The 22,488-nt window shown below is 39.4% G+C and overlaps 1 protein-coding gene across 1 annotated transcript in view; it reads right to left on the bottom strand.

Annotated features, from left to right (window-relative positions):
* Window positions 1–22,488, bottom strand: part of TRIM44 (tripartite motif containing 44) — a 118,357-nt gene that overhangs the window by 81,059 nt on the left and 14,810 nt on the right. The window contains exon 2 of the mRNA XM_045557815.1: window positions 10,787–10,864. Coding sequence (XP_045413771.1) covers window positions 10,787–10,864 — 78 coding nt within the window. The remainder of the gene's footprint in view (window positions 1–10,786; window positions 10,865–22,488) is intronic.

The raw sequence follows: 22,488 nt of genomic DNA, 5'->3' as shown, positions 1-22,488 counted from the left end.
GCTTCTTTATTTTTCTTTTAATTTGGCACCAGGCAGTTCTGCTAACTAGAGAGTTTGCTCATAACAATAAACATAATTGCTTCTATGCATTGATTTCTTGTTTCTATTGGGAATATATGGACACACAGCTGCACACTCCCAAGGCAGATATATTTGCCTTGACTTGAATGGGCAACAGAGCTATGGTGAACTTATGCCAGTTAACTCTCTGCAGCCAGGCAAGGCCCACAGAGTGAGTGAGCCAGTTAGCCACACCATGGGATCCTCAAAGTGGAGATTTAACTCAATTTATTTGCTTATCGTTATCACTCAAAGTGGTATGAATGGCCCTTGAAAACCTGCAATCTGGGTCACTAATCCTCAGGAGTGTTAGTTGATCAAAGTATAGAATCTAGTTATTTATAAACAGGTGGGTTACTTTTCTCAGCAAGGCTTGTAAGGTCTCCTCAACTCTGTGGAGAGGAAGCTACCCCTATGTACCCCTGCCCTTCTGCTGGAAGTAGTGGTAGTCCTCAAGACTAGGAGAAGGTTCGCAGCACCCACCATTAACAGTGTAGAAGAAAAAGAAAAATCTCAGGACCCTCCCTAAATTCATTATGCCAAAAGAGAGAACTGAGCCTGAAAACTGAGTCACACAAGCACTGCCATGCTCTCCCCAAGATGGTACAGGGTTCCTCTTTTAAGAAATGAAAGGGCTTAGAAGATGACTAAACAGAGGTTTTTGTTTGTTTGTTTGTTTGTTACTATGGACTGGCTATGGGAGGGAGAAAAGAAGCCTGGCTGGCAAGGTGGTCTTGTTACACAAATAACCCTCACAATAACAGTCCTCAAGGAAATGCTTTTATTCAGACCTTTAATGGTGTCAGACCATCAGCAAACCAGTCCCAGACAAATAGGCAGGGCCTCGATGCATTTAACAGAGTTTCTCTACAAAAGCAAATCTCTCCCCCAGCCTCCCCCCAAGACAGCCTTACAGCATTACCCGCCTTTTGTCAGCAGCCATCTCAAAACATGCCAAAGAAATATATTTTGGGTTAAAACATTACTTCCTTCGGCCCTAAAAAAAAAACCCTTCAAGATATACAGCCCCAATAAAATGAGTGCATGTCAATTATAACCTTAGGACTGTAAAAATCTTAAATGTCAATTACAAGTTTATCTTCACAGATGCAAATCAAGGAAAAGATAGGATCACTCTTCTACCCTCCCTGAGAAGATTTACAACTTTGACTACTTCCTCTACCCCGTTTTTTTTTGAATGTTCACCTTATCATATATAGACTTACTGAGCACCAAATAGAACTTCACAAGAATAACACCATTGCCTCACTGTCCACCTCCTTCACCCCTCCTTTTTTCCTGTACCCCCCTTTTTCCTTTAAATGTGAAGTTCTCAACCTCTTCTACAGAGAACTCAGTCCACGACAGATGCTTTGTGGGCTGTTAACCCACCTACCACTGCACAAATTTCAATGACTACTATATAATTCTCTCTCTTAACTACCTGATCTTTTGAGTTGTTCCCAGAAATGGTGGGTCTTCCGCAAGACAAAGGAGCTGAGATTCTGAAGGCCCCTGGGCAGACTTCCTGATGCCAAGATTCCCCATTCCCCACAACCTACCCCCAACGTACCTAGCTAGCCCCTTGTTAGTTACACCACAATCTGCCCCAGGGACAACCTGCCCCAAGGCAGGTGGTCTCTCCTTTAAAAGCCCATGATCTCCATTAGTTGGAGAGGCAGATTCGAAGCAGCTTCTCCCACTCTCCTGATGTAACAGAAGAAATGGCTTGAAGGAAATGGCAAAAATGTTTTCTGTCTCTTGACAGAAACATCCCCCACTCCTTTTGGAGAACTAGGACCTCCATCCCTACCTCAGGCCAGTGGTCTGGAGGGACAGGGGAATGTCTTTTGTTCTTTGTGCCACAGGAGATGGCTCAAGGGAACTATCTGGGCAGAGGTCACGAGATTGTATAGATTGTCTAAACCAAAGATGGGATGAATCTGAGCTAAGGCCATGAGATTGTCTTAGCCAAAGATGGGACTGATCAGAACCTTTAAAAGCTCTATACTTCTACTCAGAAGCAGGACAATGGTACTTTGAGACAGGAGTCTGCCAACCTCCTCATTTGCTGGCAAATTAATAAACCCCTCTTTCCTTCTCCTCAAACCACTTGTCCTTGTTCTTCAGATGCGGCCTAGGGGACAAGTGCTGAACTTTTGGTAACACTGATAAGACCTCTGTTGTATTAAAAAAAATTCCTTTCTTCCTTGGCAATCCTTGTCTCCAAAATTGGATCTTTGTACAATGAGCAACTGGACTTAGACTGAAACCCACTTGCAGTTTAGACAACAGCTGTGCTTTTCCCAGGCGTGTCCTTAAAATCTTGGCTTAATAAACCTCTACTGTGTGTGACTGTCTCATTTTTGGTCACTTATCATTTAGGTTAACAGGATGCTATACTCAGCACTTTACATGGATTATATCATTTAATGTTCCTAACAACCTATGAAATATGTACTGTTATCCTCTATTTTGCAGCTAAAAAACAAAACAAAAAAACCCCTGAGAAATAGAGAGTTCAAGCACAGGATTTGCCCAAGGTCCCATAGCTATCAATGTTGGAGATGATGGGAGCAGGGGTGGGGGGGAGTGTGGAGATTTACATTTGTAGATCTGATTCCAGAGCCTGAGCTTTTAATAACTGCAGTAATACTGCCTCTGCCTGCCAGAAGCTAACACCAGGTTTCTGACCCTCAGTCCTGTCTAAAAGAGTAAAGGAAAAAGAAAAAGACTGACACTTCAAGTGAAGGGTCAGAAAAAGTGATTCAGGCAATAATATTTCTCACTTTCTCTCTCAATAACTTTACTGAGATATAATTCACATATCTTACAATTCACCCATTTAAAGTATACAGTTCAGTGGTTTTTAGTACGTTTACTAAGTTGTGTGGCCATCACCACAATCAATTGTAGCACATCTTCATTATCCCAAAAAGAAACCCTGTACCTATTAACAGTTGCCCCCCCTCTATCTTCCTCAGCCCTAGACAATACTGAGTCTACATTCTACCTATAAATTTGCCAAATCTGAACATTTCATATAAATGGAATTATACAATACTTGGTCTGTTGTGAACAGCTTCTTTCCCTTACCATAGACAGAGTTCAGGACATCTATCCAAAAATATGACTGTAGGAGAGCAGAACAGGCCACCCCAAAATATACCTCTTTGGTGGAAGAACTAAACGTGTGAACTAAAATAAAATCCTAAGCTGCCCCTCCCTCCCCCGACTGAACACAACCCTTCTTGGCCAAGGGGACCACAGGAAAACCTTAAAACTGAGTTCCTGGCTATGAAGGGAAGGGAAGTCAAGTCCTACAGGCCTCTTTATAACCACCCTCCCCCTACCTTTGGAGTTCAGATACAATTGATCAGCAGTAATGTTAAAGCAGAGATCCTAAGACTGACAAAACAGACTCTTTGTGACAATAAGATACTAAATTATTAACAGGACCCAAGGCCATGCAGGACAAAGGTTAAATTACCTGCAAGCCATCCATTTTCTTTCTTTCTTTTTTTTTTTTTTTTGAGACAGAGTGTCGCTTTGTTGCCTGGGCTAGAGTGAGTGCCGTGGCATCAGCCTAGCTCACAGCAACCTCAAACTCCTGGGCTTCAGTTATCCTACTGCCTCAGCCTCCCCAGTAGCTGGGACTACAGGCATGTGCCACCATGCCTGGGTAATTTTTTCTATACATATTTTAGTTGGCCAGATAATTTCTTTCTATTTTTAGTAGAGATGGGGTCTCACTCTTGCTCAGGCTGGTCTTGAATCCTGACCTCAAGCGATCCACCCGCCTCGGCCTCCCAGAGTGCTAGGATTACAGGCGTGAGCACCATGCCCGGCCAAGCCATCCATTTTCTGAACAGATCACTTGAGTATCTTGTAGCTGGTCTCCGATTAACAGACTTCCTTACCTTAACTTAAAACATTCCAAGCTTTTAGACAAAGCTTTACTTCTTTAACCAACTACAAATCAAAGAATCTTTGAACCCGCATATAACCTTATAAGCTCCCACTTCTGGATGTGTCACCTTTTCAGGCCAAACCAATGGACACCTTCCCTGTATTGATTAATGACTGTATCTGTAATTTCTGTCCCCCTAAATGTATAAAACCAAACTGTAACCCAGCCCACTTTGAGACCACTTGCTCAAGACTTCTTGGGCATGGCTTCCCACACACATTGGCTCAGAATAAACCTCTTTAAATTATTTTACAGAGTTTGGGGATTTTTTTCTGTTAATATTGATAGATAAAAGTAAAATACTAAAAAAATGTAGATATATATACACAGATTGAACATCCCAAATCTGAAAATCCAAAATATGAAACTTTCTGAGCACCAACATGAGAATCAAAGGAAATACTCACTGGAGCATTTCAGATTTTCGAATGAGGGATGCTCAATTGGTATAATTGAAATATTCCAGAAATAAAAAAAAAAATCCAAAACACTTCTGATTTTAGGCATTTCAGATAAGGGATATGCAACCTATAATATCATGTTCTACCTGAAAGGCAAAACACCATAATATTACCCATTTTTTAATAGGTGTCTCTTAAAGTCTGATCATTGACCATATGCATCAGAATCAACCAGGATGCATATTTAAAAAGATCTCAGAATGGAATCAGATGCTCTGAGGCTCAAGAATCTACATTAAAAAACAAAAAGTACCCAAAGTTTACAAACCACTGCAGGTAGCAGAAGAATGGGTGATTTTTTTTTCTTTTGTCTCTATACTTGCCTCAATTTTCCAAATTTTTCTACAGAAAACATGTACAGACAGTCCCCAATTAAGATTTTTCAGTTTTACAATGGTGCAAAAGTAATACACATTCAGTAAAAACTATACTTTGAATACCCATACAACCACTCTGTTCTTCACTTTCAGTACAGTATTCAATAAATTACATTAAATATTCAACACTTTATTATGGAAAAGGTTTTATGTTGTATGATTCTGCCCAACTATACACTGGTGTTAAGTGTTCTAAGCATGTTTAAGGTAGACTTAGCAAAGCTATGATTTTCAGTAGGTTGTGTGTATTAAATGCATTTTGACTTATAACATTTTCAACTTACAATGGGTTTATCAGGATGCAACCTCATTTTAAGTCAAGGAACATCTGCATTACTTCTATAACTGGATTAGGGAGAGTGAGAGCGGGGAATTTACTTTGTTTTGTTTTGATAAAGGCAAGGGAATAGTGAAGGAAGGAAAGAACTTGTTTCTTCTTTTTCTGCTACTTAAGAGTCTATAGAGGAAAAAAAGGGGCCACATTTGCTTCTGGGTTATTTCCATGCCTCAGAGCCTAGAGAAGACCTGAGAAGACACAGGTATTTTTTTCTGATTGGTGTCCTCCATCCATCAGGTCAAACTACTGAAGCACTTGCCTCAGTTCTTCATTTAGCCAGGGCTAAATGCTCCAGGGGTTATGGTTCCTTTGCCATCTCCTCACATTTTCTGTTGGAAAAGGCCATTCTCTAAGTCTTGGTGCTCTAGGATTGTGGGACACTGGCTGGAGGATCCCAGCAAAGGGAAGTAAAAGAAAAGTATGATGGAAAAATAATCAGTGCAAGGTCATATTGCTAGGCATGACAGGTTTTATATATATATATATATATATATATATACACACACACACACACAGATATATATACACGTATATACGTGTATATGTATGTATGTGTGTATATATATATCTCTCTACAGATACAATAGTATATGGGTGAAATACATGGAGTAAGACAAATTTGAAGTCCAGGTCCCATCACTTACTAGCTAGCTATTTTAACCCCTCTATATCCCAGACTGCTCATCCATAAAACAGGACAAATACTTATTTTCATAGGGCCATTATAATAATGCATATCCATTTAGTACATGCCAGACTCCATGTTGATAAGGGTTGAGAATACACAGCTAAAATAAATACAACTCACACCCCTGAATTCCCTACCTATAACTTTTTTATGAAAAGTGCAGAAATAGGTCAATAATTCTACTAACCCCTCAATCAAAGAAACACTTTTACATGTAGCAACTTGATAGCTGAGGCATCTCAATTCTCTGCTTCATTTGGCTGAATAAACACTGCCCTTGTGTATGTCACAGTCTTGGTGCAGAGCAAGGACCAGGATGAGTGAGGCCTGGCTTGAACCTTGTAACTAACAGGACACTAACAACAAGAATTCTAATTAAGTTTTGCTTATATTCATTATTATTTGTACATTTAAAACTTACACTTTTTGACAAGAATCTGATTATCACAGAAGAAAGAAAGATTGGACTACATTACATGCCAATGATATCCACTATGAAAAAGGATTGTCAAGTCCTTTGCAATTATAAGATGCTACAGAAATGCTAAATAAAAATAAGAAAACCATTCTCAGATCTATTTAACTAATTTCACGTTGCTAGACAATTCTTTGGTTTCACACTTCAGTAAGGACACCTAGAGACTGGAGACAAGAAAAGGAAAAAAACCTGCTGTTTTAGGCAGACTTGGTATCACCAGATCCCATGTTTAATCCCATTCTAGTCAGACAGAATAATGTGAGCCACTTGGTGAGAGTTTTAAGATGCTTTTTTTGAGAATAACTTCTTATAAGATTAGTATGAATCTGAGACACACAACTGTATTTTTAACTGCTTGCTTCAAGCATACCAGTTATAGGAAACAACGAACAGAGCACCTTATAGTGAAAGAAAAGCAATCAATACATAATAGAGAAAGTGGCTGTTATTAACTGCATAATAAGAATTTAGTTTGATTGAACTTGGCATGTTATGTTTTTGGTTCATTGCTTTCTGAGGACCGAGTAGAGGGAAGGGAGGGGGGGAATCAATGTATTGTCAGGCCTTGGTTTCCTATGGGTAAACTATGAAAGATAACTGTATAGTCACTAGGAAAAGTGTGTGAAGATAAAGAACTCAAAAAAGGAAAGCTGTGAAAATAAAGAACTCAGAAAGCTTTAAATTTCTTAAAAATCCAGGTGCAGACACACACATAAACCCCTGACTGACTACATCTTTTAACTTCCCTAAAGCCTAGCATAAATTAAGAAATCTACAGACAAAAATCTTGCTTTGTTCAACAGGTGTTTCTGAAAAGTTTGGCTGGGGAAAAAAAAAAGTTTGCAAACTGAATTATGTCAAACACATTAGGACTGCTTATTATTTAAAAGACTACTTCCTACTAATCCTTTTGACAAATTAAAGATTGTTATTAAAATTAATCTTCTTCCACGACATAAGGGGTTCTACATGTCTAGAGGTACTTGCATCCTTTAAAATAAGCTTACCACAGCAACATTCATGCACAAAACTTCATCTGGTCCTGTGCCTTATTATTTCTCAACCATCACTAGCTCTGATTCCTGCCCTGAGGCTCAGCCCTAGTGGCTGGCTGTTCCTACTGTTCCTCTGGGTTTAGAACTCAGCCTACTGCTGAACCTAGGCATGGGCTTTGATCTTCCTCCTAAATCCTGACCAGGACCCCTTTCCCTCTTTTTGGCTTTGCTATTTCCCTGTTAGAAGTAACAATGTAAAGTAATCCTGTCCTCTTAGCCTCAGCTGGCTTCCCAACCACCTCCCTTTACCCTCCCCTACTCCTTTACTATCTCTGCTCAATTTATTGTTTCATAAACCTAGATTTCTATTCAGTTTCTTTTTTTTTCAAATTTGAAATCACTCAGACTTAATTCTAGAGACTCTTCTATTTGCTGAAAAGAGTGAAAAAAAAAAATCATAACAAGAATGAAGAAAAATAGCTAAGGTCCAGCACAGTGTTTCTCAAAGTGTGGTCCCTGAACCAACAACATCAGTATCACCTGAGCACTGCACAGAAATGAAAATTCTCTAGCCACTCCAGACCAACTAAATCAAAAACTCTGGGGGTAGTCCCAGCACTCTATATTTTAGTAAGTTCTCTGGGTGATTTTCATGCACACTGAAGTTTAAGAACCACTGTGTCTGGAAGAAAAGGCTGCATCTAACAAATGTTTTGGATAAAATGAGGCAACTCATTAAGAAGAATTAAGTCTATATTATTGACAGAGAAGAATACTATGATATTCTACATAATGAAAAAAGCAACTGAAAAACCATAGGTATAGTGCAATTTTATTAATAATGTTTAAAAATGTATCTCCATGGGGAAAAATGTATAAAGGTTGTACACCAAACTGTTAATATAGATTAACTTTGGGTAAATTCATTTTACTTTTCCTTTAGGAATATCTGTATTTTTTAATCTACAAGCATGTATTATTTTATAATTTTTAAAAATGGTTAATCTAGGCATCTTCTATTGCTCTCTGGCAAAACTCAGAGGTAAAAATTAACTCAGTCCCCAGTAGACTTCAGTGTCTGAACTAATCAAGCTTTGTGATGCTTTAGGGAATTCTAGAGGAAGTGAAGCAGAGATAGTGCTCTATTCTCCATGACTCAATCAGTGCTTCTACGTAAAGCCTCTGTGCCAGGCAATGACAGGTCATAAAGCCTGAGAGATTCTGCACTTCTTAAATAGGCCAACTCAAACAGGGGATGGTGGAGTTCTGCAAGCAAAACAGAACACACTAAAAACTTAAGGGTCTCTTAAAAGACACCAATTTACTTTCAGAGAAATTTTCTTTGTTGCAGAAATTATATATATTTAAGTCACCCATTTTTCACCCCCTTCCTGACCTAGCAGTCATTCTGCAATTATGTTCACCCTTCTTCAGGCTGGCTCCAAATACATACAGCATATGCACATGGTAGACTAAGAAGGGGCTTGAAAATAAAATAGATTGGTGGTAAATGATCCAGGGAAAGATAAAGAGAAGTTAAAAGAAAGGTGTGTGTACACACATACCCAAGAGTAAGTCAGGTCCATACAAATATCCTTTAACTTATAATGCATCATGGGAAAACCCTCAGGCTTCCATGGGTTCCTCTCATGGGACCACTCAATTCTTTCATTTCTGGCAAGTTTCCCATCAGAAGCACTACATACATTCACAAAGGATCTCAAAGCACTGTACCTGTATTATCATCATATACAGAGGCCACTTAGTGTTATTTGTACACATCCTCTCCCTCTTCACTGCCCTGCTGATTACAAGCACACTGGTGTGGCAGAAACAGAAAATACAGTGTCTCCCTCAGCATAGGCTGTTGCCCCAGAAATCAGAGAAACTTGGTAAGAAAAGCTTTCAGGAATCTTTAATAATTGGTTCATCTTTACTAAAGGAAAAACTACTTATACCAGAGGTCCTTCTACTTTGAGCTAAGAAAGTTGATAAAGGTTACCTTAATTTTCTCTATCTATCAGGATACTCTCTACTTCTGAAACCTTAACTACATAGGAAGACAAGAGATATTATCAATGCCCCCATACTTTCAATGTCATATGAAGTGAAAATTATTTTGTAAATTGGTGGCTGCAGTCACCTTTTCAAGAGCCTGTCACTCTCTGTGGCTATGCCTCATATAGTGTTTCAGTTTAGAAAACTGAGGCACAATGTGATTATATGGCAAAAAGGAGATAAAATCCAGTGCTTGGTTTGCAACATGACATAACAGAAAGAGTACAGGCACTGGAGTCAAAAGTTTTAATCTCACCTCTACTTTATACCAGATTTGGAGCAAATGACTCTACCTCAGTCTCAGTGTCCTTATCGATAAAACAGGAATAATAAGCTACTTTACAGGGTTGTTACAGTAATCAAAAAGTATATAGGGGGAGAGAGGAAATGAGGAGTTAGAGGGTAAAGAGTTTCAGTTTGGAATAATGAAAAGGTAGTGATGGTTATAAAACAATGTGAATGTACTTAATGCCACTGAAATTTACACTTAAAAATGGTTAAAATTTTGTTATGTATTAGCACAATTATGTAAGGCTCCTAACACAGTACCTGGCTTTTCAGTAAGATGCTCAAGAAATAAAGGCTAGTCCCATTCCCCTTATAAATAATGTACAAAAAAAAAAAGACACATGAAGTAAAATAAAATCATGCTCCTTTTCCTATTTAATTGTGAGAGTTTTGAGTCTGAAGCAGAGCCAGCTGACCCAATACCAGGTAGTGCCACAGTAAGTGTCTGGGTAGGAAGGAGAAGGGAGTCTGTTAGTCATAATTCCCCATCCCCCTGCAACCTGGCATGTTCAGTTCCAAGTCCACCCCCACCCTGGTATGGCGTCTCCCAGAATATCAACCCTCCAGCCCCTAACATCTTGAAAAAAAGCTGGGATGCTTAAGCTATTTCACAAACCAGACTCCAGGTTGTGAGGACAAAAGCATTCTCTGTGGCAGCTGGCTCCTATAAGGGGGAAAGAGACTAGATGCCAATGCTGAAGACAAACTGGATGGGTCTGGATCCTGTTCCAGTTCCCAGCTTTAGGCTGAACAGTATCTCAGATGCCTTTGGCTAGATTTAATGGACACAAAGGACCGAGCTCTCAAAGGCCCAGTAAAGGAAGATTAAAAATGCACTTGTCTCCAGTTCAGGGAAAACAATTAATGATTATGTGTTGTAAGTCATAAAACGGAGAAGGAGAAAAATAGATGACTTATCTCCAGGCATATTAGAACATTATTTTTGATGGGCAGGCTTAATTAGATCTTAATGCAATGTTCAGATAGGTGATCATTAACACCCCTCAAATTTAGCTCAAGGAGAATAAAATGCTTGGGGTACTAACACCCAATCAATTACAAAACAATACTTACCTTAGGGTCTGAGCTCTTGAACTTTAACCTTTCCACCAACTCTATCATAGCTGCCTTCAGTCCACCTGAGTCTTTGCTCTAGAAGAAAGAAAAGTCAGGGGTCACTAGACAGCATTTTGTTGCTCTCTTAAACACAAATAGCGTTTCAAAGGACAATGAAATGGAAAGCAATTTTTTCTTCTTATCAGCCAAGAGAACTAAACAACTAAAGAGAGCTGCATTGCCCCTCTTCCCCTTCTCTATGAACAAAGAGGGTCAAGGACATAAATTGCCCGGTGACCTGAAAGAACTATATGAAATGAAAATTAAACGCAATTTGTGCAGGCCGACTCACTGCTTCATTTCAGGCTCAACTGTGCCGGCATTCACTGAGGGCTGAGGCTCTGCAAAAGAGATTTCCATCCAGGATGTCTATGTTACGGCCTAGTAAATTTCATTTTGAACCTTTACATGTCAGATATAGAAGTATTCAATATTAAATATTATTAGGAAAATTAAAACAAAAAAAATACCTTGAGATTCAATTGGAAACAGGATTACAGTGTGCTGATTAAGAACACAGGTTTGTGAGTCAGAAATAAATAGTTTCAAATTTGAAGTCCATCGTTAACTAGCTAATTAATCTCAGGCAAATTACTAAATTTCTCAAAACCTCCTACCCCTTCTATAAAATAGGGATAATAAATAGGGCTTTTCTGAGTCTTAATTGAAACAGTGTTTGTAAAGCTATTAGCAGAGTATATGGCACATAGTGCTCAAAAATTACATGGCTGGGTGTGATAGCTCACACCTATAATCCCAGCACCCTGGGATGATAGGTTGAGGCTAGGAATTCGAGACCAGCCCAAACAACATAGTGAGATACTGTCTCTACAAAAAATTTAAAAATTAGCCAGGCGTGGTGGTGAGCACCTGTAGTCCTGGCTACTTGGGAGGCTGGGGCGGGAGATCACTTGAGCCCAGGAGTTCAAGGCTGCAGTAAGCTATGATCATACCACTGTACTCCTCCAGCCTAGGTGACAGAGTGAGACCCTGTCACCCTGTCTCTAAAAAAAAATTTCTTAAGAAAATGTCATGTGCTATTATTATTTCAATGTAATGATTTAGAGTAGCACAGTCCAATAAAACATAATGTGAGCCCACATGCAAGCCACATGTAATTTTAAGTTTTCTAGTAGCTACAATAAAAAAGTGAAATTAATTCTGATATATTTACCTCAGTATATTCAAAATATTATATTATCATTGCAATATGGAATTTCAGCATGAGATATTTTATATATTTTTTCATACTAGGTCTTTGAAATCTAGCGTGTATTTCACAATTATAGCCCAATTCAATTTAAACTAGCCACATTACAAGTGCTACAAAGATACATGTGGCTAGTGACTATTGGTCAGGTCAGATTTAAAGCACAGATTATAGAGCCCCATTGCCTGGATTCAAATCCCAAATCTACCACTAGCTGTGTGACCTCAGGCAAGTCACTTAGCCTCTCTTTGTTTCAATTTCTTTATAAAATGGAGCAGTAATAACAGTACCTACTTCATAGGGTTGTAGTAAGATTAAATGACTTAATATATGTCAAGGTGCTTAGAACAGGGCCGGGCACATGGTAAACATAATATGAAGTATGAGACAGTTTTATTATTATCATCTGCTCCCTCATGGTGCTTTAAGTTCCTTAAGGGTAAGAACTACATCTTTTCTCTCTCTGTATCCCTCGTGCCAGCATCAAAAAGGTGTAAAAAATCTGAATAAACGAATCAATTAATGAACATACAATCTTAAGACATGAATGCCCTAATAATAAGACATTACATGTGTGTAGCACAATCTAAAGATCATGAGTTAATTTTCTTATCTCAACAACTTAATGGGAAGGACTGTTCATTTCACCAATGAGGGAAAGGAAGCAACAGGAAGTAAAAATCACTGTCATTTTTATGGGGGAAGAAACAATAAAGAAATACAAGAATAAACAAACATTACAAATAACTCCTACTCAAAATTGCCCTCAGGATGAGTGATAACATACTTTCCAAATTTGCAGAACAAATTTCAATTCTTCCAAAACAGGAAATAGTTAAGTCCCCATTGTACGGATTAAAATACACCAAAGGCTCAATCTTTTTTTCCCTGTGACCTCCCTTACCTCCCAAGTCTACACAGTAAAAATTCGATGTAACATGACTATGACCAACATCCACTTTAGATGTGCTCTCCAGATACAGCTTAGATCACATTTCCATGCTAGCTGTGGTTCTATATTTTAATAATTTCCATTTTTTAAAATGATTGTTTACAATTCCTCTAAATTCTCCACTAATTTAAGTCTTTAATCTCTGTGGTCTCACAGCAGACAGTTGGAAAAAGGAATCTAGAGGTCACATACCAGAGTGTGGGTGAGATCTGAAGTATCTATAAAAGGGTTAAGTTGCCAGACACAATCCTGCTTTTATGAGATGATCAGACAATAAAGCCTGTCTGGTGATATCATTACTCTAACCTGCTTCTCATTGGCTGAACAAGCAGGTCACTTGTCCCTGGAAAGCTCTCTTTACCCACATCCCAGCTGCCAGCGCCCATTTTAAGCTCTTCGGCAAGAGCCCTGATGTATAGACTCCCCCCGGCTTTGGAGACCAGAAAGGAATGCACCAAACTGTGCCTTAAAACCTTCAGAAAAGAAATAAAATGACGAAGAAATCCCTAAGAAGCAGACAGCCTGTCTGCAGGCAGATGTGCCTTGTGTAGACAGATAAGGGAACTCCTAGCCTTCTTTCATAAAAATTCAATGTGTCAGCAGAATCCTTCCTCCTTTTCACAAAGCATCAGCAGCATCACCTACCCAGGGGAGAGACAAAGGAGAGACACCTGAAGAGCACCTCCCTTCGGGAAACTCACCTGGCCCACCTCCCCATCCTACTTTCTGTGAATTATTCAGTAAGATTAATTGGACTCTATGTTGAGCCTGCTACACTCAGTCTCTAAATGAGTGGTGAAGAAAACCTTCCCCAATGGCAAAACAAAACAAAACAAAACAAAACAAAACCCATAAAATAAAGAGTTGGTAAAAAGGGAGAGTCTCCTCTGGGTAAACCTGACCCTAACATGACAGCTGCAGAGCTGGGGCAAGAGTCCAAATAGAGGACTCTGACCCAAATCCACCTCCCTGTTGCTTTTCCCACACTCCAGTCCCTTCCTGCACCCCAAGAGGCCTCATGCACAGGTGTTCAAATTAGTATGTCCAAGCTCTGAAAACATCCCTCTCAGCCACACCTGAAACCCAGGGATACATATTTCATGGGTAGGGTCCAATGGCTTGATCCATCTTCAGGCAGACAGATTCTGCAGGCCCTAGAGGCAGGCTCAGGATATTTTGTCAGGTACTTCTTGGGTCCTAGATACTTGGAGAGTGGTCTATAAAGGGGCAGACATGGTCACAGGAGGGGCCTTCAAAAATGCACAGGACAGGACAGGCACAGTGGCTGACGCCTGTAATCCTTGCACTCTGGGAGGCCAGCATGGGAGGATTGCTTAAGGCCAGGAGTTCTAGACCAGCCTGAGTGAGAGCAGGCCCTGTCTCTACAAAAAATAGAAAAATTGGCCAGGTGTGGTGATGTGCACCTATAGTTCTAGCTACTCGAGAGGCTAAGGCAGGAAGATCACCTGAGCTCAGGAGTTCAGGTTTGTAGTAAGCTATGATGAAGCCACTGCACTCTAGGCCGGGAGACAGAGCAAGACCCTGCCTGTCTCTCTCTATCTCTGTCTCTGTCTCTCTTTCTTTCACACACACACACACAGCATAGGATATAGGGCAGGAACACAGGTTGTCTGGGCCTAAGGGTGGTATCTGAGTATGAATATCCCTAAACCATAGGATCGCACCATGTTTCAGTTAATTGTTTGCTGAGGGCAGTCACTACTCAAAAAGGTAACCAGAACAGGCATTAAAACCTCGAATGTTCCCTAACTGGTAGAACATGACAGCTGCCTCTGAAACTCACGTTCTAATTGAGTAGTGGACCGTAACAAAAGCAAAGCTAATTCTAACCTTGTTGACATTTGGTTCCATAGATGACCAGATTCTATTATGTCAATCCCTGGGACAAGCACTGTGACTAGTGAAGAGGTGGGACTCTCATAATATCCGTATTTCTCCACCTCCATCCCACCCAATGCATTCCAAGAACACAGGAGTTCAGCATGAGCAGATTTTGTTTATGTACCTCTTTCCTCCCCCAAGAGAGTGTAGAATAAAACGAGACAAGTCTTATGTTGTGACACCTAGCCCTCAGAATTTGATTAATCCGCATGGGATGCTTCACAAGAGCCAGCTCCTAGGTATGAGTCAAAATAAAACCAAAGAAAGGACAAAGCTTTACATTTGAAGGTATTCTTTACTTTCCAAAGCACTTTCATATGCATTCACTGGCATTTCACAATAACCCTAAAAAGAAGTGTATTCTCTTCTCAGTTTACAGCTGAGAAAAATGGCTGGTGAAAATCAAATGAGAAACTCAAAAATCATAGAGCACATATACTCTTTCACTGGCATTTCACAATAACACAATAACTAAGAGGTAGTGTATTCTCACTTCACAAAGGAGAAAAATGGCTTTGACAATGATGTCCCCAAAATCAGAGCCAGTTAGTGGCAAAACCAGGGATCAGAAAAATCCAAATGCAAAAGATTTATATATACAACAGAAGGGACTGTTATCAAGAATACACACACACACACACACACACACATACACACACACACACAAAGAAACACAAAGAATTTTTATAAATCAGTAAGAAAAAGCCAAATAAGCACAAAGGAAATCCCAACAAAAAAATATGAACATAACAGAAATGCGAAATGGCTTATGAACATATCAAAAGATGCTCAAACTTACACATAATTAAGATATCATTTCTTATCCATTAGACTGAAAAAATGTGAATCTGATAAAAGCAAGTGTTAAGGGGCTTTGGGTGAATTGAGGACATCCATATGTTGTTGATAGATGTGTAAAATGATAATGCTACTCTGAAATCACATGCCTAGCAAGTCCATTTCTCATTTCCCCTTGAGAAACAGTAGCACGTGTCAAGAAAGCACGCACAAAAGTATTTATTACAGCACTGTTTGTAATACTAAAAAACTGTAAACACCCTAAGCATTCATCAATGGTGGGTGCCTAAATAAACTGTGGAATTATCAAACTATGGAATATGACATAGCAAATAAAAAGAATGACATAGATCTATATGTACCTGGATACAAGGCAAGACATACTGCTTAATATTTTTAAAAACTTGCAAAATGGAGGCCGGGCGCGGTGGCTCACGCCTGTAATCCTAGCACTCTGGGAGGCCGAGGCGGGCGGATCGTTTGAGCTCAGGAGTTCGAGACCAGCCTGAGCAAGAGCGAGACCCCGTCTCTACTAAAAATAGAAAGAAACTATCTGGCCAACTAAAAATATATATACATAAAAATTAGCCGGGCATGGTGGCGCATGTCTGTAGTCCCAGCTACTCGGGAGGCTGAGGCAGTAGGATTGCTTAAGCCCAGGAGTGTGAGGTTGCTGTGAGCTAGGCTGACGCCACGGCACTCACTCTAGCCCGGGCAATAAAGTGAGACTCTGTCTCAAAAAAAAAAAAAAAAAAAAAAAAAAAAAAACTTGCAAAATGGTACTAATACATATAATAAATACAATTAATTTTTTTTAAAAAACCACAAAACTATTATTTTCTATGGGTGATACATATGTACATAAAAGATCAGAAAAGCAATTATTGTTGGGTCTGGTATTAGGGATAGTAATAGAAGAGTTTTAGACTTATGTGTATTAGTTGCATTAACATTAGTTGCATAATTAAGATTTGGTAAAAAGAAAAAAAGATTTGGTATATGGCCAGGAGGGCAGGGAGGAAAGGAGAGAGGAAAAGAAGGAGAGAGGTAGAAATGGGGGACCCAGAGCTCCTGCTTCTTCCCATGAGTTTGCCGATGCGTAGTACTGGGGGCCTGTTCATTTTACACTGCAAATACATGAACCAGTAGGTACAAGACAGGATTTTTTTACTTGGTATTTATGTATGGATTTCAGGGGGTCTGAAATCTGTAAAATTTGGGCCATACATGCACTGTTCCAGGGAAAGAGATATTAGCTTTCCACAGATCCCCCCCAAATTTAGCATTCCTAGTGTAAAGAGAATCTCACAAAGAGAAAAGACACCCAGGTTCTATTCCTCATTCTGCCAGTAACTGCTATGCGAGCTTGGGAAAGTCATTTTACATCTCTGGGTTTTTGTTTCTCCATCTATACATGAAGAAGATGGGCCAGATCAGAAGCTATAAATTCGCACCTGCAGCCTACCCAACTATTTTCTTTAGCTTTTAGAGTGTTGCCCCACACACTTAAAATTCCCAGTGGAATTTTAAGTTAGTTGCCAGCAATTAAAAATCAGAAGATATGACATAATAAAGATTTCTAGCTTCTTTTGGAAATCTGAAGGGTATGATTGTGCTGGACTCCCATTCCCACAAATCAGAAATTGGCTGAAGGTGAGTAGCGGCTATTCACTGTAGGCGAAGCAAGCTCTCTCCAACTTGCCATAGTAACCTTAGTTTGCTTCTTTCATTTACATTACCTTTCTGATAGACATCTGAAGTTACTACCCATGGAAGCAACTCTCTTTGAAAGTTTTTCACCTCTAAGTTTCCCCATTTTTGAATACCAAGAAATTGAGATGTCTTTCTTCAAAGGAGTGCAGAATCCTTGATATGCACATATCCACTCACCCCAAAACACAGAAATAACACACTTCCTTCTAATGTAAACATCCTTTAAAAATGGGCAAGGGGCAGAAACAAAGGTGGAATATGGTAGGTAAAGTGGCATCAGAACACGAAGAAGTATTTCTTGACAACCTTTTGCACTTTTATGGAAGTCAGTCTAGTCTAATGCCAATTACCAGCTGGGCACCCAAAAGAAAAATCAAATGTCAGCAAAAATGTAAATATAAAATCACAGAAATATCCTAAACTGGCTCCTAAATATTGAATTCTATATTACAAAGCATCAGAAGATGCTGAATTCAGAAAGAATACTGGCTGTCTGTTTGGGAGTGTTTTTCTTCCTAACCCACTGGCCTTTTGCTGATACCATGCAAAAAAAAAAATATCAATCCAACTTTGTCATTTTTACAAAAAGGTCTTGTTTGGGAGAAACAGTGCAAAGGATCAGAAGATGGAATACATTTCAAAAGGAAGTGAAGCTAAATGTTACTACTGCTATACCATGTATGAAAATCTTTACCATCTTCTTCATATTATTTCATTTTCCAGCTCAAAACCCACTCCTATGCTAGGCCCTCACCTTTAGTTGCTGAGACCCAAAATCATTCTTGGGTCTGAGAAAATCTATCAGTAAGTCTTTTTAGACCTAACTCTAAAATAAATACCATCTCTGGTTGACATAGATTCTTCACCATCTCCACTACTCCCAACCTAGTACAAACAAGCAGCAATACTGCTCCCACTCTTGCTACCCACCCTACAGTCCATTTTCCACACAGGAACCAGAGTGAATTTTTAAGAACATAAATCAGATTACTTATTCCCTTGCTTAAATAGTTTATGGCTATTTAGAATAAAATCCAAAATCCTTATCATGTCCTACCCAGTAATCTGACATTATCTACTGCTCATCCCTCCATCCTGCCCTTACTCATATTCCATCCATTCTTTTTATTCCCTCAGTAAGCTTGTTCTGTCTCAGGACTTTGTACTATTTCCCCCACTTAAACCACTATGCCCCCAGATCTTCTCATCACTGGCTCTAACTACACCCATGTCACTAGCTCAAAAGAGTCCTTCTCAGATTCTTAAACACTGCAGTCCCCAGCCACCAGGCTGCAGACCAGTACCAGTCTGTGGCCTGTTACGTTAGGAACTGGGCCACATAGGAGGAGGTGAGCAGCTGGCCAGCGAGCAAGTGAAGCTTCATCTGTATTTACAACCACTCCCCACTGTTCACATCACTGCCTGAGTTCTGCCTCCTGTCAAATCAGTGGTGGCATCAGATTCTTATCGGAACATGAACCCTACCATAAACTGGGCAAGCAAGGGATCCAGGTTGCATGCTCCTTATGAGAATCTAATGCCTGATGATCTGAGGTGCAGTTGAAGCAGTGATGATAGCATCGGGGAGTAGTTGTAAATACAGATTATCATTAGCAGAGAGGTTTGACTGCACAGAGACAATAATAAATCAATTGCTTTCAGACTCATATCAAAACCCTATCAGTGAGTGGCAAGTGACAATTAAGCTGCATCTAGTGGCAGGCTCTATAGTGGAAAGTGAGTTGATGTACTTCAATTGTACAGCTGCATCTGGTGGTAGGCTTTAAACCAGAATCTGACACTTATTTTATTTACCACTTCTGTCTGTGCCTCTTTCCCGCACCACACACTTGTCTCAGTCACAGTGTTGGTAATTCCATAAGCTAACCCTAGCAAAAATGAGTGAAAAACAAACATCACTGGAGAGCTCCTTTGAAAAGGGGGAAAAACCCAAGGGTGAAACAGCAGAAGACTCTAAGACTGCCAACAAAATGAAAGCTTCATTTAAAAGAAAAATACCAAGAGTCCTACTACTTAAATTACCGGTTTATTGCAACAGGTGATTCACATTCCCCAAGCCCAATTTCTACAACATGTGGCAACTTACTATCCAACAAAGTCACAAAACCTTCAAAACCACTTCACCACATGGAGACCAAGCACTCTGCATTAAAAAACAAGCCTTTGGAGTTTTTCAAAAGAAAAAAACACGAAGTACAGAAGCAATTATTGAAGGCCACCACTTCATCAAATGTCTGTACTGACAGCATCATTCTTAGTGGCTAACCGCATTGCTAAAGCTACGAAGCCCTTTACTAATTGGTGAAGAGTTGATCCTGACTGCTGCTAAGGACATTTGCCTTGAACTTTTAGGAGAGGCTGCAGTTCAAACGGTGGCACGTGTTCCTCTTTCAGCTAGCACCATAACTAGACGAATTGATGAGAGAGCAGAGGATACTGAAGCACAACTGTAAGAGAGGATTAGTGAGTCACCATAGTATGCAATCCAGGTTGATGAGTCTACCAATGTAGACAACAAGGCAACAATGCTTAGTTTTGTTTGATACATTTTTAAGGAGAATGTGCAAGAGGATATGTTACATGCACTTTTATTGCCACCCAACACCACAGCTGCAGAACTATTCAAGTCTTTGAATGATTACATATAACACAAACTGAATTGGTCATTTTGTGTCGGTGTATACGCAGATGGAGCAGCTGCCATGACTGGACAGCTTTCCGGTTTCACTACTCAGGTCAAGGAGGTCGCTTCTGAACATGAGTTTATGCACTGTGTCATCCATAGCGAACTGCTGGCTAGCCAAAAAATGTCACCTGAACTAAACAATGTTTTGCAGGATGTGATTAAAATTATCAACTACATTAAAGTACATGCCCTTAAATCATGTTTGTTTGTGCAGCTCTGTGAGGAGATGGATGCAGAACACACACGTCTTCTTTTATACACAGAAGTGGATGGCTTTCTAAAGGTGGATCACTGGGCAGAATTTTTGAGTTATGAGAGCTGTTCCAGAGATTTCTTTCTGAAAAACAGTCTCCACTCGCAGCACACTTCAGTGACACAGAATGGGTCGCAAACTTGCTTACTTGTGTGACATACTCAACCTGCTCAACGAACTCAATCTGCCACTTCAGGGGAAAGCGACAACTGATAAAGTGGATGCATTCAAAGCCAAACTGGAATTACGGAAGTGATGAGTGAACATTGGGATTTTTGACATGTTTCAAACATTAGCAGAGAGTTTGAAAGAGACTGAGCCAGGGCCTTCTTTCTCCCAGCTGGTGCATGATTATCTGTCTTAGCTTTCAAAAGAGTTTGAGCATTACTTTCCAACCACAAAAGATCCCCAAACTGGGAAGCAATGGATCCGCGACCCATTTGTGAATAAACCAGATGAATCGACTTTGTCCGTGTTAGAAGAGGATCAACTGCTTGAGACTGCAAATGACGGTGGCCTTAAAAGTATGTTTGAGACAACTTCAAATCTCCATACATCTGGATTAAAGACAAAGTGAGACTGCCTGAGATTGCCACAAAAACACTGAAAAGCCTGATTCCATTTCCAACATCCTATCTTTGTGAAGAAGGGTTTTCTGCAGTGACAGCAACCAATATGAGATTATGGAGTAGGCTGGACTGAAGCAACACACTTCGGGTGTCACTGCCTCCCATCACCCCAAGCTGGGACCATCTAATTACAGGAAAACAAGCTCAGGACTCCCACTGATTCTGCATTACGGTGAGTTGTATAATTATTTCATTATACATTACAATATAATAATAATAATATAAATAAAATGCACAATAAATATAATGCACTTGAATCCTCCCAAAACCCTCCCCCAACCTTGGTCCATGGAAAAATTGTCTTCCATTAAACCAGTCCCTGGTGCCAAAAGGTTGAGGACCGCTGCTTAAACAGTCTCCCTCTCATTCCCACACCCTAGTCCCTATCTTCTTCCCTAGTGTATTCATAGTACTTATCATTATTTGACATATTATTTATTATTTAACTTGTTTACTGTCTGTTTTGCTCATAGAATATAAATTCTATGACTTAGAATTGTTTATTGTTAGGTTCCTTACTGCCCAAAATACTCCACCTGGCACATTTTAAGCCTTCAATAAAATGTTGAGTGAATGAATAGATCAAAAGAAAAAAATCATGCCACTACAAACAAACGTATCTTAATAAATACTATACCTCAAAGAATTGTGGCAAAAATTAAATGCAATAATGTGTAGAAAGTTTATAGTATAGAACCTGGTATAAGCTAAATTCTCAATCAATTTCAGTTATTTGTTATTATTATTATTATTAATTAAACAATATAGTGACTATTAGGTATCAGGTACTGATCTAGAGAAGTGATGAATAACAAAATGAACAAAAGAACCTGTCACTGATCAAAATACTCTGTAAAAATATACAGGAAGAAAACTTCAGAGAGAAGAGGAAAAACAGTTTTATGATATTCAGAAAGTATTTACCTATTAAATACCTTCATACAGATAGTAAACATTAGGAGAACATGTCAGTACAAGTAAGAAAGCTTACATGTGAGTGGGAATAAATGAGTAAAGGCAAAACAGAATGGTGGAAAAAATATGCACTTTGGTGTCAGACCTGGATTCAAATTCCAGTCTTTCCACTCCGCTGAGTAATCTTTGGCAAAACTCAACTTAAATATCAGTTTGCTCATCTATAAAATGGGAATCATAACAACACAGCTTATTGGGGACTTGTATTGAGGATCAAATGAAATAATGTATGAAAAATACCTAGTCTCAAACCACTCAACAAATGATAGCTATTATTTTTTTTTTTTTCTCATCTCTGGAAAGAGCCTCAAAATTCGACAGACAAGTTTCTAGATAGATTCTCTTAGTTTTATAACTTCAGCCAAAGGTTAGCAGTTTTATTCTTCATACACATGAAGTCAGAGTCTACCACTCAACACAAGTTATACCCTGCCAGGGTTCACACAGACCCAGAGTACAGAGAGAAGAACAGTACGGGCACCTGTATAAACACAACCTTACATCTCTTCCCATGACTGCCT

The sequence above is a fragment of the Lemur catta genome, chromosome 7 (assembly GCF_020740605.2).
Source record: "Lemur catta isolate mLemCat1 chromosome 7, mLemCat1.pri, whole genome shotgun sequence".
In the NCBI taxonomy this organism is placed as follows: Eukaryota; Metazoa; Chordata; class Mammalia; order Primates; family Lemuridae; genus Lemur; species Lemur catta.
The sequence above is the reverse complement of the archived record's forward strand: the minus strand, read 5'-3'. Positions and strand labels throughout refer to the sequence as shown.